This window comes from Tiliqua scincoides, chromosome 4 (assembly GCF_035046505.1).
Source record: "Tiliqua scincoides isolate rTilSci1 chromosome 4, rTilSci1.hap2, whole genome shotgun sequence".
NCBI lineage: Eukaryota > Metazoa > Chordata > Lepidosauria > Squamata > Scincidae > Tiliqua > Tiliqua scincoides.
In genome coordinates, this window is record NC_089824.1 from 224229966 (window position 1) to 224243972 (window position 14007).

Here is a 14007-nt window from a genome sequence, read left to right on the forward strand (position 1 = left end):
GTTTTCCTGGTCTCTCTTTTAGAGAAACCTTTGCGTATGGTGAGAGGGATGCCAGGCGTGATCGTTCTCCTCCCCGAGGCAGTCCACGCAGAGAAGCTCGGGACAGTAGAAATGGCAGAGATTCCAGAGAAGGGCGGGACCTTCGCGTGCGTGATGTGCGTGGTCCCAGGGATTTCCAGGACCCCCGAGATATGCGAGACCTGAGAGATCCTCAAGATGTGCGAGGCCCCCGGGATCCACTCTGTGACCGCGACCGGGATATGCGGGAGCCTCCCTACAGGTATTTCTCAACGGCAGCAGCAGGGAGTGGGAGAGGATTCGGGGTGTCCACTGAAGCTGCTGGAGTGCGTGCGGCTGAGGACGAGGCTTGGGGGCTGCTGCAGTCCAAACACGAAGTCACTAACTGTCCACTCCGTAGACGAGAAGAGGGCTATGACCGCTATGGGCGAGCAGAGGACTACTACCGGAGAAGGGACGACCCGTATTTGGATCGCTACCGGGACCACTTGAACAAGCCCGCCTTGAGTGCTGAAGGTCAGTGTCAGGTGGACCCTTTGCTGTGGTCCAGACTGGCTGGAGGGAGTGAGGTGGGGGGGGGGAGGAATTTTGGCCAGGAAGGGCAAGCAGGCGGGAAGGAGCTTGGCCTTGATTCTGCGAGTTCTCCTGCTCAGAGCGCATGAAGCGGGAAGAGCGGCGCCGGGAGGAGCTGTATCGCCAGTTCTTTGAGGACATCAAGAGGCGCATTGATGCGGAGCGCCCTGTGGACTGTTCTGTGGTTGTGGTCAACAAGCAGACCAAGTAAGAGCCTGGGAGGGAGGCTGGCTGAGGCCACCCGCAGCTGGGGAGGAGGAGCCTGGGCTTGAGGACTCTCCTCCCGGTGTCTGTGGCCTGGGCCCCGGCTGTGGTGCTTGTAGCGTTAGGCGAGCCTGACCCAGAGGGGTGAGGCGGGACTCGTGTCAGCCCCTCTCCTGACGCAGCAGCAGGAGAGCCACTGGCTGTGCAGCCTGCGCTCTGGGAGCCCTCCTCGTGCACTCACTTCTTACTTGGTGCGGCTTTCCTTTTGCACAGGGAGTACGCCGAGTCAGTGGGGCGGAAGGTGCGCGACCTGGGCATGATGGTGGACCTGATCTTCCTCAATTCAGAGATGTCTTTGCAACAGGCCCTTGACGACGTGAGCCGAGGGGGGTCTCCTTTTGCCATTGTCATCACCCAGCAGCACCAGATTCACCACTCCTGCACGGTCAACATCATGTTCGGCACCCCCCAAGGTACGAGGGCCGGAGTGTTGCCGGAGCCGGCTCAGAGCGCTGCTGGCAGTGGCCTGACACGGTTTGGCCGGTGAGGGAGTTTCTGCCTGGCCTCCTGTTTGGCAGCAGGAGCAGAGCACGCAGCCCCGGCCTGTCGCTCCTGACCCCCTTTGGAAAGAGGCTTCAGGCCCTGAGCAGGTCTGTGCAGTCCTGCTCAGGAAGCGAAGGGGCTTCAACTGGGGCTGCTCTTCGCTTCTCTTCTTTAAAGCAGAGCCTCGCCTCTCCCTGCCTGCCGCCTGCCCGTTGAACCCGCTGCGTGACTTAAGGGCAGATGTCAGCTGCTGAGTTTGGGTTTTCTCATTCGTTGGAGAATTCCTTCCCAGGCCGCAGACCTCATGTTGGGGGCATCTTTCTTGGCTCTTGCAGGCCTCGTTGGCAGGTCTGCATGGGGAGTGTTGCCCTGTGACTTCTCTGGCACACTTAGGCAGTTTTTGCTTGAGGTTTTGCCCCACAGTAACTCTGCCCTCTGAGGGAGGTCCTCCCACTGCTCTGGCAACCACAGCAGAGATGAGTGCAGCTTTCCGTTGCCTGGAGCCCTTCAGAAGAGCAGGGAAGGTGTCCAGCTGCAGGAGAGACGCTCCTGGGAAACGAGACCTCTCGGGAGGGGCTGCCCTGCGCTTTGCTAAGGGGCTCCTGGCTCCTTGTGGGGTTGTTAGTCGGGATCAGGCAGCGCTGCATGGCCTCATGTAATCTCTCCTGCCCCAGAGCACCGAAATATGCCCCAAGCGGATGCCATGGTGCTGGTGGCCAGGAACTATGAGCGCTACAAGACAGAGATCCGGGAGAAGGAGCGGGAGGAGATCGCCAGGCAGGCTGCCAAGATGGCTGACGAGACGATTCTGCAGGAGCGGGAGCGCCCATCTTCTGTGGAGGAGGGTCCTCGGGGAGGCCACCCCGCAGGCATCCAGGCTCTCCTGAACCTACTGGCAGACAACCGCTACTTGACCACGGAAGAGATGGACAAGCTCATCAACTACCTGCGAGAGCGCAAGGAGCGGCAGCTGCGAGCAAACGCCAGTTCTCTTTCCGGTGAGTCCTCGGTGGCCTGGCCCAGTTGGGGCGGAAGGAGAATGCTCTGAGCCAAAAGGCTGCTCCTCCCACCCCCATCGGATGGATTCAGGCTCTCTGTTCCGAGCGTTTGCAGTTAGCGTGAGAACGCATCGGTGTGGGGGTCTGATGTGTGGCACAGAAAGGGGCTTACTCCTGTCTCCTCTTCTCTTGCAGCCTCGCTTCCCAGGCAGGCCCTCGGGTCATCCGCAGGGTCCTCGTTGACCAGCTCAGCCGGCCTGCCAGGCTCCCAAGCCCACCAGAGCAGCCAGGCCCTGCCGTCGTCCGCCTCAGCCGTAGCAGCTTCCACTTCCCAGCAGGAGCTGCAGGCCAAGATCCTCAGCCTGTTCAACAGTGGGGCGGTGGCTGCGGCGGCGGCTGCCGTGGCGAACAGCGGTTCGGCTGGGGGAGCCTCACAGAACCCCGGCTTTGCCACGGGCTCTGGCGCTTCAGGCCGTTCTGCTCAGCTCGGTGCAGCTGGCCTGCCCCAGTCCCAGCAGAGGGCTTCAGCCCAAGGTCCGCAGTTTCCAAACCACCCAGGGTCTGCCAGGGGTGCTGGCCCACGAGCAGCAGCCCCACAGTCCTCCCAGCCGCTGTATCAGAACCGGGCCCCTGTCCCAAGCAGTGCTGCTGCCGCAAGGCCAACCTCTGGGATCAATTTTGACAATCCGAGTGTGCAGAAGGCACTGGACACTTTGATCCAGAGTGGCCCTGCCCTCTCCCACCTGGTGAACCAGACAGTGGCGCAGTCCCGATCCGTGCCTCCCAGCCAGCAGTCCTTGGGCTCCTACCAGCGGCATTACTAAGGCCAGCACAGGGCATCTCCCACTCCCTGCCCCAAATGCTCTGGAGTGCGCATGCCCCCCTTCCCATTTGTCCTCACCCAGGTAGCACTCTGCTCCTCCACCCTATGTGCCAGCCGAAGAAGGCTGTGCCAGTTCTGGGTTCCTTCAGAGACCTGGTGCTGCAGCAGCTCCACCTCTGTGCCCTCAGCTGGCTGTGAAGTTGTCTTCAGTGTGTGTGTGGGGGGGGGGTGTCTGAGCCCAGAGTGTAGAGGGGCTGCTCTGACTTGAGATGTTAATGAGGTCGAGAGTGGTCTGAGACCCCAAGAACCAGCCAAAGGAATAGGGGTCTTCAACTTGGGTGGAAGTGAGTTGTGTGTCGTGGGGAGTCCTGGCCAAGGGCTTGAGCCTTCTTGTCAGGGAACCAGGAACTTGGCCACCAAGCAGTGCTCCTCCAGGACCTGTGGAGCAGCTCGAGACTTCTCTGAATGACCAAGAGGTGCCTCTGTGCTGCTTTCTGTGTTAACTTGTGCGGATCCCCCTTTGGAATTTGTACACACTTGAATGTTGGTTTTTCTTGCATTTGGAGCTGCCTGCTCAGAGATGTTTCTGGTGGGCCAGCTTGCTTAGCCCATTCCTGGAGCTGTAGATGTTTTGTTCTTGAATGGTTTTGTCATGTAGAGTCCTCTCTACTGTTAAGAGGACATTACTTTTTAATTAAAAAAATGAGCATATATATTCATTCAGGAATATATAAATAAAAAATATAAAAGCCTCCAACTAGTGTGGCTCTTTGTGGGCTGTTTGAAGTGTTGCAGGAGCAGAGGTCACCCCACCTGCCATGTCCACTTCTCTGCTTCCAAATAAGTGGTGGGGGTGTTAAAAGTGGAAAGCCTTCCCAGGAAACGCCCCCCTCCATTCTCTCAGTTCTCCCCAGTGTCAAAACCAGAATCTCTGAGCAGAGCAGGTCAGAGCAGAGCAGGTTCAGGAGCCATCCCAAGGGAGCCTCTTGCTCGCCCACAACAGGGAGCCTTTTCAAATGAATGGCTGTGCTTTGGATTGGTACAGCATCAGTGAGGACCCCACCCTGTCCAACTTTTCAGTGTTGTTGCAGCCCCAATGCAGCCCTGAGGTACGGGAACAAACACTCACCTTGAGGAGGCCTCTGTGACTGTCCCCTCACTGCAAGATGCAGTGCAGGCCCTGGAATGTTGGATAGGATGGGGCCCTTGGTTCATCTCAAACAGGTGAATAACTCAAAACAGTGCCATGTCTCAGATCAATGACAGAAAAAGCCCCTTGTAATAAAGAGTTAATTGTCCAGAAGGCATAGAGTGGATGGATTCACCAAACAGATTTTATTTGTTGCCTCTCAGCAACACAGGGCCTGGTCCAATCCCTCCCTACAGCCCAGACAATGCAGCACTGCCCAAAGGCCCTGGGGGACGAGGACAAGACTGCCCAGGAGGCACAAGTAACATCCTTGTTTACTTGCCTCTCCATAGGCTACCTGGCCTCCAGTGAGTCTTCTTATCTCAACTGCAGCTCTTGGGCTGGTGTAAGTCCGAGGAGACTTCTGGGGGCTGGGTCCAGGCTGGGAAGGGGGGATTGGATTTTGGCATGCGCTCCTATGATCTTTCCCTGATCCGCCCCTCCTGCTGACTTGCTGGCAGCAATGGGAGACAGAGGAGATTCAGCAGGCCTCTGTGGCCTGCGCCTGGCCTCCAGCTGTTTGTCCTGGCAGCCATGGCCTTCAGCACAGTGGAGAGGCTTTGGCACCCTGACAGACCATGAGATCTGTTGACACAAGCCCTGGCCAGCATTGGGCTGACAACCTATCGACTTTGGCATTGCAAGTGACAAACCGAACACTCCAAGAATAACAGAGTGTCTTTCATAAGAACGCAGGCTGCTCTGACTATATACAATTCAGACCTCAGTAACCGAAGGGGTTCTTTCTGTTCCAGAACACGGATACCCAGAACTCAGCTTCAGTGTCTTTAAATAGAAACAAAGCATGCAAACATTTGGGTTTCCTATCTCCAAGTGCCATTTCCAAGCTGCATAATGGAATGATTTCATTCCATTGCGTTGCATTCAGCGCCTCTGGTGGCTGAATGTGGTATATATCAATGGTGGGAGATACAGAAGTGCATCTTAAGAGCTATTTTTAGCCCTGCGAGGCTTGGAAATTGCACGGTTTTGACACACCAGGGTAAGAAACCTGATTTTTCATGCGCTTTGTTTCTGTTTACAGATATTTAAACTGGGACCCCAGCATCTGCAGCAAGTCAAATCTGCAAATGCCAGCGTTGGACTGTGTGTGGTTTACTCAAAATTCTTTTCACACTGCTATTAATTATACATTAATAATGATGAGGATCTAGTATACATCATGTAACCAAAGATACTTTATTCTCTTCCTCTAGTTCCTTTTTGTAATGGGGCCACTCCACCCTATGTAACAGCCATCTCCTTGTCCATTTTCACCCTTCTAGCAAAAGGGGCTGTAAACCTTTTTTTTAAAAGGGGGGGGGGAGCTGTGCTGGCTTACTATCTTGACATCACCTTATAGTATTTCCCCCACAGACTCCTATTTTAAAGAAATGACATTTTGTACTACATAAACACCCCCCCCCCAAATGCTCCTAGTATTCCTTTCTCCCATATCTTGTGCTTGTTTTACCATCAAAATTTTTAACTTGTTCCAATTTGGAGGCATTTTGTATGTTTAGAAGTCTCCTGTTTTTTTGCCAGCCATCAACATTCCTTCGTATTCTGTGATTACTGTGCTTGAGACAGGGAGGATTCATTCCATGTAATTTATTTTCATGTTGGCATAAGATAGTATTTGAACGTACATACAATTCAAGGTACAGCATCCAAATAAGTTGAGACACAAACTAGCATTTTCCATGCAGAGATTTTATTTATCAGATGCATCTTTAAAACGGATTATATTTTTAGGAACCTGTTGGAGTTGTTTGGAAAACCTGAGGAGGGTCCCGTGGTTGCAGGCATGTGGGGAGGGGGAGAGCATGAAACAGGCAAAAGCCCCGCATTTTTTTTTAAAAAGAAGCAGGACCTCAAAAGTCACTCAATTTGGCAAATGGTTCTCTGGGAAGGAAGTCTGGCATTCCTGCTGCTGGGGTGCTCCTCCTGGGAGGCCAGGACCGGACCTTGATGGATGGATACTCCTCCCACGTGGGGGGGGGGCATCCCTCTGATCCCCAGTTCTGGTCCTGCCTTCCAGGAGCCAGGACGGACCTTAGTCCTGCTCCTGCACGACTTTCACCCTATTTCCTTGGATAGCTTCTGGGGCGTCATCTTGCGCCCCCCACCTCTTCCACTCTCAGGCTCTGGTCGAGAGCCAGAGCCCATCTAGCCTGCGACAGTGGGGGAAAGGAGCAGCAGCAGCAGCCAGCTTCGGCGTGGGTGGCTCGCCCCCCCGTAAGAAGACCCCCCCCCTCAGACGGGTCTCCCCCAGGTCGCTGGCAGGCGGACCCGCGCGGGGACGACCACGCGTGGGCCAGAGCCTCGTGCCAACCAAGTGGGAGGCAGCATCTTGCTCGCCCTCTCCCGCGCCATCCAGGGAGAGTGGGAGGAGGAGCGAACTGGGGCTCCAGCAACGCTGCGCCCCGCTGGAGGCTCCGTCTAGCAGCCCCCCTGCTCCCCCCATAGCGGCAGTGGAGCAGAGGCGGCTGTGAAGAGGAACGCCCCCCTGCAGCCGACCAGCACCCGCAGCAGATCAGGTAAGCCCCTTTCCTCAGCAGTGGGCGGGCGTGGAGGGGGAGGGAGCCATTGGCAGGCAGGCGCGCCCTTCCCCCCAAAATGGGTCAAACGCGAGGAAAGGGGACCCGGGTACAGCGCTCCTTTCCCCCCCTCCACAGGCGGGCATGTGCCTCCACTGCGCACCACTGCAGCCGCCTCCAGTGGGGGGGGCAAGATCAAAGGAGGGGCATTGGGATAGGTCCCTCCTAGCCCCTTCCCCCGGGCACAGCCCCCCTGTGGCCAGACCTGCCAGGCAGGCAGACACCCTGGAGAAAGGGGGGAGGAATTGGGGAATGGGAGGTGGGTCACTCGAGGACAGGCTAGGCTGACCCATTTACCCCTAATATTTCAGCCTTGCAACTCGAGGTCCCCATGGAGGACGGGAGCCAGCAGCGGCAGGGCCAGCAGCCCCAAGGTAAGAACATAAGAAGAGCCCCACTGGAGCAGGCCTGGGGCCCACCTAGTCCAGCTTCCTGTATCTCACAGCGGCCCACCAAATGCCCCAGGGAGCACACCAGATAACAAGAGACCTGCAAGGCATTCTGGGAATTGTAGTTAAGAACATAAGAGCAGCCCCACTGGATCAGGCCATAGGCCCATCTAGTCCAGCTTCCTGTATCTCACAGCGGCCCACCAAATGCCCCAGGGAGCACACCAGACAACAAGAGACCTGCAAGGCCTCCTGGGAATTGTAGTTTAGAACATAAGAGCAGCCCCACTGGATCAGGCCATAGGCCCATCTAGTCCAGCTTCCTGTATCTCACAGCAGCCCACCAAATGCCCCAGGGAGCACACCAGACAACAAGAGACCTGCAAGGCCTCCTGGGAATTGTAGTTAAGAACATAAGAACAGCCCCACTGGAGCAGGCCATAGGCCCATCTAGTCCAGCTTCCTGTATCTCACAGCGGCCCACCAAATGCCCCAGGGAGCACACCAGACAACAAGAGACCTGCAAGGCCTCCTGGGAATTGTAGTTAAGAACATAAGAACAGCCCCACTGGATCAGGCCAAAGGCCATCTAGTCCAGCTTCCTGTATCTCACAGTGGCCCACCAAATGCCCCAGGGAGCACACCAGATAACAAGAGACCTGCAAGGCCTCCTGGGAATTGTAGTTAAGAACATAAGAACAGCCCCACTGGATCAGGCCAAAGGCCATCTAGTCCAGCTTCCTGTATCTCACAGTGGCCCACCAAATGCCCCAGGGGGCACGCAAGACAACAAGAGACCTGCATCCTGGTGCCCAAACTTGTCAGCTGAACATAAGGACATAGGAAGAGCCCCACTGGACTGTTCTTATGTTCTTATGTTCTTAAGTTCAGGCTCCCCTTCTCCAATCCGGGATGGACAGTGATGACCACGGACGCCAGCCTCTTGGGCTGGGGAGCCCACACGAACGGTGTAGTGGCCCAAGGAACCTGGACCAGGGAGGAGTCCCTCAGTCACATCAATCTGCCGGAGTTCAGAGCCATCCGTCTGGCACGGGACAAGTTCTCTCATTTGATCCAGGGCTCTCATTTGTAAAAAGGGACAACGTGACCGCCAAGGCCTACGTAAACAAGCAAGGAGACCTGCGATCCACAGCTCTACACAAAGAGGCGGCAGCCATCATCACTTGAACCGAAGCCCACCTCGGAGCCAAACGGGCGGAGCACGTAGGCGGGGTAGACAACTCCACAGCGGTCTGGATGAGCAGGCGCCAAATACTGGCGACGGAGTGGCAACTAAACCCGCCCGTGGACCTCTTCGCCACAAGAGAGAACGTGCAGGTCCAAGGTTCTTCTTGAGGGGCCTTCAAGAGGGAGCGGAGGCCATAGACGCTCTGTGCAGTCCCTGGTCGAAGGGCCTACTGTATGCTTTTCCTCCAGTACCCCTACTACAGCGTCTCATCAACAGAGTCAAGCATCTTCAGGCGGAGATCATGCTGATCGCCCCAGGGTGACCCAGATGTTTGTGATTAGCCAAGTTGGGGTACTCTGACAAGGTCATGGTTATCATGTTGGCCTCAAGGAGGTGCTCCACTAAGAAGGTGTATCAGTCCACTTGGCGCACCTTTACCAGTTGGGCAAAGGCCAGGGGGGTCAGAGCGGTCAGAGCCACAGTGAAAGACATTTGGCCTTCCTCCAGGAGCGTCTGGACAAGGGGCTGTCCACCAACACTCTACAGAGACAGGTGGCAGCCCTAAGCAGCATCTTGGGAATGGGTTCAGGAGAATCCCTATCGTCCCACCCTCATGTCCGCAGGTTCCTGAGGTAGCTCTACTGAACCCTCGACGGTTCACAGATTCCCTATTTGGGATCTGAACAAGGTCCTTGAGGCTCTTACTCAGGCGCCCTTTGAGCCGCTGGACTCGGTCCCCACCAGGGAACTTCACCTCAGCTAGGAGGGTCTCAGAGCTTGGGACACTCTCCATCAACCCCAAGCTCTTTATTTTCCACAAAGACCAGGTGGTCTTCTGTCTGGTTCCAAAGGCTAAGTCCTTGTTCTACAGGGCACAGGAGCTCACTCTCCCATCCTTCTGCCCCAAACCAGTCCACCCTAGAGAGAAAGCATGGCATACACTGGACGTGCGCAGAGCTCTGCGTTACTACACCAAGTGCACCAAGGGGTTCAAAAAGCTGGGTGCCCTGTTCGTAACCTACAAGGGCTCCAACCTGGGACACAAAGCCTCAACTAGCTCCCTAGCATGCTGGCTGAGAGCATGTATTCAAATGGCATACCAGGCTGGGGGGGGAGTTCCCCCAGAGGGCATCACGTCCCACTCCCTCAGGAGCGCTGCCACTACGGCGGCCTTCGACGGGTACACTTCCCTTCTCGAAATCAGCAGGGCGGCGATGTGGTCCTTGATCCACACTTTCACCAAACCCTACCGGATAACCTCAGCCGCTTCATTGGATGTCGCCATGGGGCGTAAGGTGGTGAAGCAGTGAGTTAGCCCTCGCTGGCCCACGCTTCCTGGTTGGCTCTGGTATATCCCAGCAGTAGGAATGCCAGCCTTCCTTCCCAGAGAAAGTAGGAATTTCTTACCTGAGAATTCCGGTTCTGGGAAAGGAAGGATGGCATTCCGCCCGCCGCTTCTCCAGCTTCCTCAGTGTCGTCGTGTCCCCTCCCCCCCCCCCGCCCGGGGCGGGAAGTGGTTCACAGTTAAATCACAAAGTTGTAGTTGTTGGTTTTCTCTGTCATTATTTCATCTGCAGTTTGGTTAGGTTCCCTACCAGATCAGGCCTTGCAGTGGACACACCGTACAATTAGGGACAGGCCACGGCCGAGGCACGGGGGGCATTCAGGTCTCCTCTTTTCTGCTTGTCAAGTCCAGACTGGGGATCAGAGGGGTGCCCCCCCCCACGTGGGAGGAGTATCCATCACTCAGGGTCCCGGTGCTGCCTCCCAGGAGGAGGGGCGTCCCAGCAGTAGGAATGCCAGACTTCCTTTCCCAGAACTGGAATTCTCAGGCAAGAAATTTCTACTGTCTGTTTCGTCAGCAGGAGGTGTTTTGAAGAACACGTGGCGAAGAGAGCACTGAGGATACCATTTTCAAAGAAAAGGAGGCCGGAAACTGGCCAGGCAGGCAGGAGGGGCGCTGGGGGTGTGAGGAGAGCCACTCAGGGAAGGTGGTGGGGAAAGAGCCACTTTGGCCCCCTGGACCCCACCCTGCCCTGTCCTGGGAAAGCTTGGAAAAGGACCAAGGAAACAGCACCTGAAGCAGACCAACCGTTCTTCTGTGGTGGTGAAGGAGCTCCAGCAGGAAACTCCTGGACTGCAGAAAAGGTGGGTGGGTGGAGCTCCGCGGCAGAGCGTTGCATGCAGTGGGTCCCAGCAAGTGCCATCTCCCCCCCCCCCCACAGCACCTGCAGCTCCAGGCCGCGAAGGACCCTGGAGAGCTGCTGTCAGTGGGTGTTGTGGCCAACATGGAGCTAGAGTGGACTGTGACACTGGGAGAAGGCAGCCTCCCGCCTTCCCATGGGTGGTGTGTGCACAGGACACCCCAGTCCTGAATGTTGTACCCTCAATTCCAAGGCCAGGAGAAGGACTGGTTCTTCGTGAATGGGGACTGCAGTTTTCTGACAGTTCTCTCTCAGGCCAGTGTCAGGCGCTGGGCAGTGCTTGCAGGGGGAAGAGGCTATAATGGAGCACGAGGGGAGATGCTGTTCACAAGGCATGGGGTGGCTGATTATAAAAACAAAACCCCAAATCACTGCAAAGTTCCGGAGTGATGGCACCCTGGTGTCTGTGAACACCATGAGAGCCTCCAAGTGACAAATGCAGATGAGCTCCAACAGCAGCGAGGGGAGATGTGTGGGCACAGGTCTTTCCAGGGAAGGAGCACTGGCCACCTTCAGCAGAGCCAGTGCCAGTGCATGGCTTTCTGGATCCCTCTGGCCAGAGGCTGCAGTCCTGTTCCTGGACCAGGCGTTGGGGTGGAATGACTGTCAATCCCAGACGCCCCGTCATCCGGCTAGAGCAGGCATGTCCAACAGGTAGATCGCGATCTACCTGTAGATCGCAGAGGGGTCAGAGGTAGATCGCCAGCCCCACTTGGCTCCATCTCTCTAGCAGCTCGCCCTGTCGCTAGGAGAGAGCTCGTGCCGGCAGGTCGTCTGCCGAGGGCTTGCTGCCGCTGCTGATCCTTTGCCTGTCTTTTTCCCCTGCCTGCAGCAATCTTGCCTGCGGGTGTATTGGGCGCGGTTTTTGTGCCAATAGTTTGTGGGTACCCCAGGGGGGCACTGCCGCCCACGCCCCGTGACGAGACGCCACAGGCCCGGCGTCATACCTGGTATCCTGCCTCTCAGAATCACCCATTCCTGCCCCCACCCCAACACCCCTTAGAAGTGTGTTATATACCGGGCGATATCCATTCGCCTGGGCTTTAACTGAATACACCTACCATATTAGTTGTGTCGTGTGCTGGTCGTTGGTCGCTTTATAGTTCGCTTTCATTAAACATTTTTGGGCAGACACAACAAAGTGTCAAGAATTTGGTGATTTTGGCAGGCTTTTCCAATTTTGTTCTAACTTGCCTATGCCTTGCCTTCGAATTGATTCAAACCATTTTATTTTGCCTAACTTTGCGTTGATTCTACAATGCAATTTTATTTCACCTTGCCTTTGCACTGATTCTACACTGTGTGCAGAATTTATTAAATCGCATGTGGTGGTATTTGAACTTGTTTGGCGGTATTTGATTTTATCTGGTTTGCTGGACAGGTGTTTGAATTTTTTTGATGATTGTTTGATGGTATTTGATTGTTGGTGCCAGTATGATGAGTTCTTATTTTTACTTTTAGAACTACATGTGTGGTTTTGGCATCTCCAGCCACCCAGAGTGACTGGAGTCACTGCACATCACCCGGAGGTCTTCCGTTCCTGTTGATCTTTAATACTTTGGGACAGTGACAGTTTTGGACCAGATTCAGCCAGTGTTTATACCAACTTAGCAGATTTGGCCTTCTTACATCCAGCCACCCCAGTATAACGAAGATGAGTGTTCCAAAGAAGAGCAAAACCTATCACTTTCCTGATGAATGGGAAATGGACTACTTCTTCATCGTGGTGAAAGACAAGTGTTGTTGTCTAAATAAGAAAGATCATAGCTGCTATTCAAGATGTACAATTGTCAAGAAACACCGTCGTGTGGCAAATAGAAAAGATGTGTGGAGACACAACTGAACAATTGTTGGAGGGTGTTTCAAATTGTGTTGCTTTCTAACTCCAACTGGATGAATCTACAGACATAATAGCCCAGTTACTAGTCTTTATCTGGATGGTTTTTGAAGACTTCAGTGTTAAAGAAGAACTACTTGGAATGATTTCTTTAAAAGGGAGAACTACTGGTCAGGAAATATTCAGTTCTTTCCATTCTTTTGTGACAAAGTGTAATCTTCCATTGCATAGACTTGTTTCCATCACTACTGATGGAGCAAGAGCCATGACAGGTGAGGTTAACGGTTTCATAGCCCTCTGTAGACAGCATGAGGGCTTCCCAGATTTCCTTTCTTACCACTGCATCATTCACCAGCAAGTTTTGGCAAGCAAGAGACTCAATACAAAGACTATCATGGACATCACTTTCAAAATTGTAAATTCAGTTTGTGGAAGATCACTTCAAAGACGGCTTTTCAATCTTACTCTTGATTAAGGGGCAGCAGAAATCATTTTGCACACAGATGTAAGATGGCTAAGTAGGCACAAATTTCTGCAAAGGTTTCGTGATTTGCTGAATGAAATAAGAAGTTTTTTGAAGGAGAGGGGAGATGACCAAGCAGAGTCGGAAGATGAGAAGTGGTTATGTGATCGGGCATTTCTCGCTGACTTTACAGGTGAACTAAGTGATATGAACCATGAACTACAAGGTAAAAACAAATGCATTGGCGAGATGATGAGTACAGTTTCATCCTACAAGAGCAAATTTAAGCTAATGATGACTGACCTTGCAAACAACACTTTTGATCATTTTCCTAATATGCAGGGCCATCTGGGACAATATCTAAATTTTGTTTTTCAGAACGAGAAGTATGTGACAGAAATCTGTTCTGTTACCTAGGAATTCAAAAATAGATTCTGTGGCTTCCAAAAAATTGGAACAGTTGTGAAGTACTTGTCATACCCATTCAAAGTAGATGTGGACATTAACGAAACTGTAGCTGCTATCAGTAAAAATTACTCATTGAACAAGCCATCTCTTGAAAACGAAATATTAGCCCTTAAAAATGACATTTTTCTCAAGACCCGTGCTGAGCAAGAATCGTTTTGGAAGCTAGTGCCTAGAGACAAATTTCCCAACTTGAGAAGATGCAGTGAAGTTGTACACTCCTGTTTCGGTTCACCTTATTTGTGTGAATCTGTGTTTTCCCATCGGAAAATGACAAAGAGTACACAATGTTCTAACATGACAGATGAACATCTCCAGGATTCCCTGAGACTGGCCCTCACGAAATATTCACCCAACTTCAAAAAGCTGGTGGATGAAATGCAGGCTCAGACATCTCACTAATGAACAAGAGCGAAATATTAAAGATTGTGCAAGATCAGCCTGCATCAATACTCGACCTAAATTTAGCACAAATTACTCAATAAAAGTTAAAGAAAGTTATTAAGGCAGTT

The 14007-nt window shown here is 53.7% G+C and overlaps 1 protein-coding gene and 1 long non-coding RNA gene across 6 annotated transcripts in view; both read left to right on the forward strand.

The window, feature by feature from the left end:
- Window positions 1-3907, forward strand: part of NCOA5 (nuclear receptor coactivator 5) — a 29879-nt gene extending 25972 nt beyond the window's left edge. For 2 of the 4 annotated variants that reach the window (XM_066626338.1, XM_066626339.1), the window contains 6 exons: window positions 23-280; window positions 419-534; window positions 672-798; window positions 1069-1268; window positions 2013-2336; window positions 2532-3907. In XM_066626338.1, coding sequence (XP_066482435.1) covers window positions 23-280; window positions 419-534; window positions 672-798; window positions 1069-1268; window positions 2013-2336; window positions 2532-3160 — 1654 coding nt within the window. In that variant the 3' untranslated portion in view covers window positions 3161-3907. Of the gene's footprint in view, window positions 1-22; window positions 535-671; window positions 799-1068; window positions 1269-2012; window positions 2337-2531 lie in introns of all 4 variants that reach the window. The other 2 variants (XM_066626336.1, XM_066626337.1) reach the window with 1 other exon arrangement.
- Window positions 3908-6403: 2496 nt separating this feature from the next.
- Window positions 6404-14007, forward strand: LOC136649070 (uncharacterized). 2 transcript variants are annotated; one of them, XR_010794363.1, is made up of 4 exons: window positions 6404-6888; window positions 7260-7322; window positions 10389-10674; window positions 12192-14007. It is a non-coding gene; the product is annotated as an uncharacterized lncRNA (long non-coding RNA). The 2 variants fall into 2 exon arrangements; XR_010794364.1 differs by having other exon boundaries at window positions 10392-10674.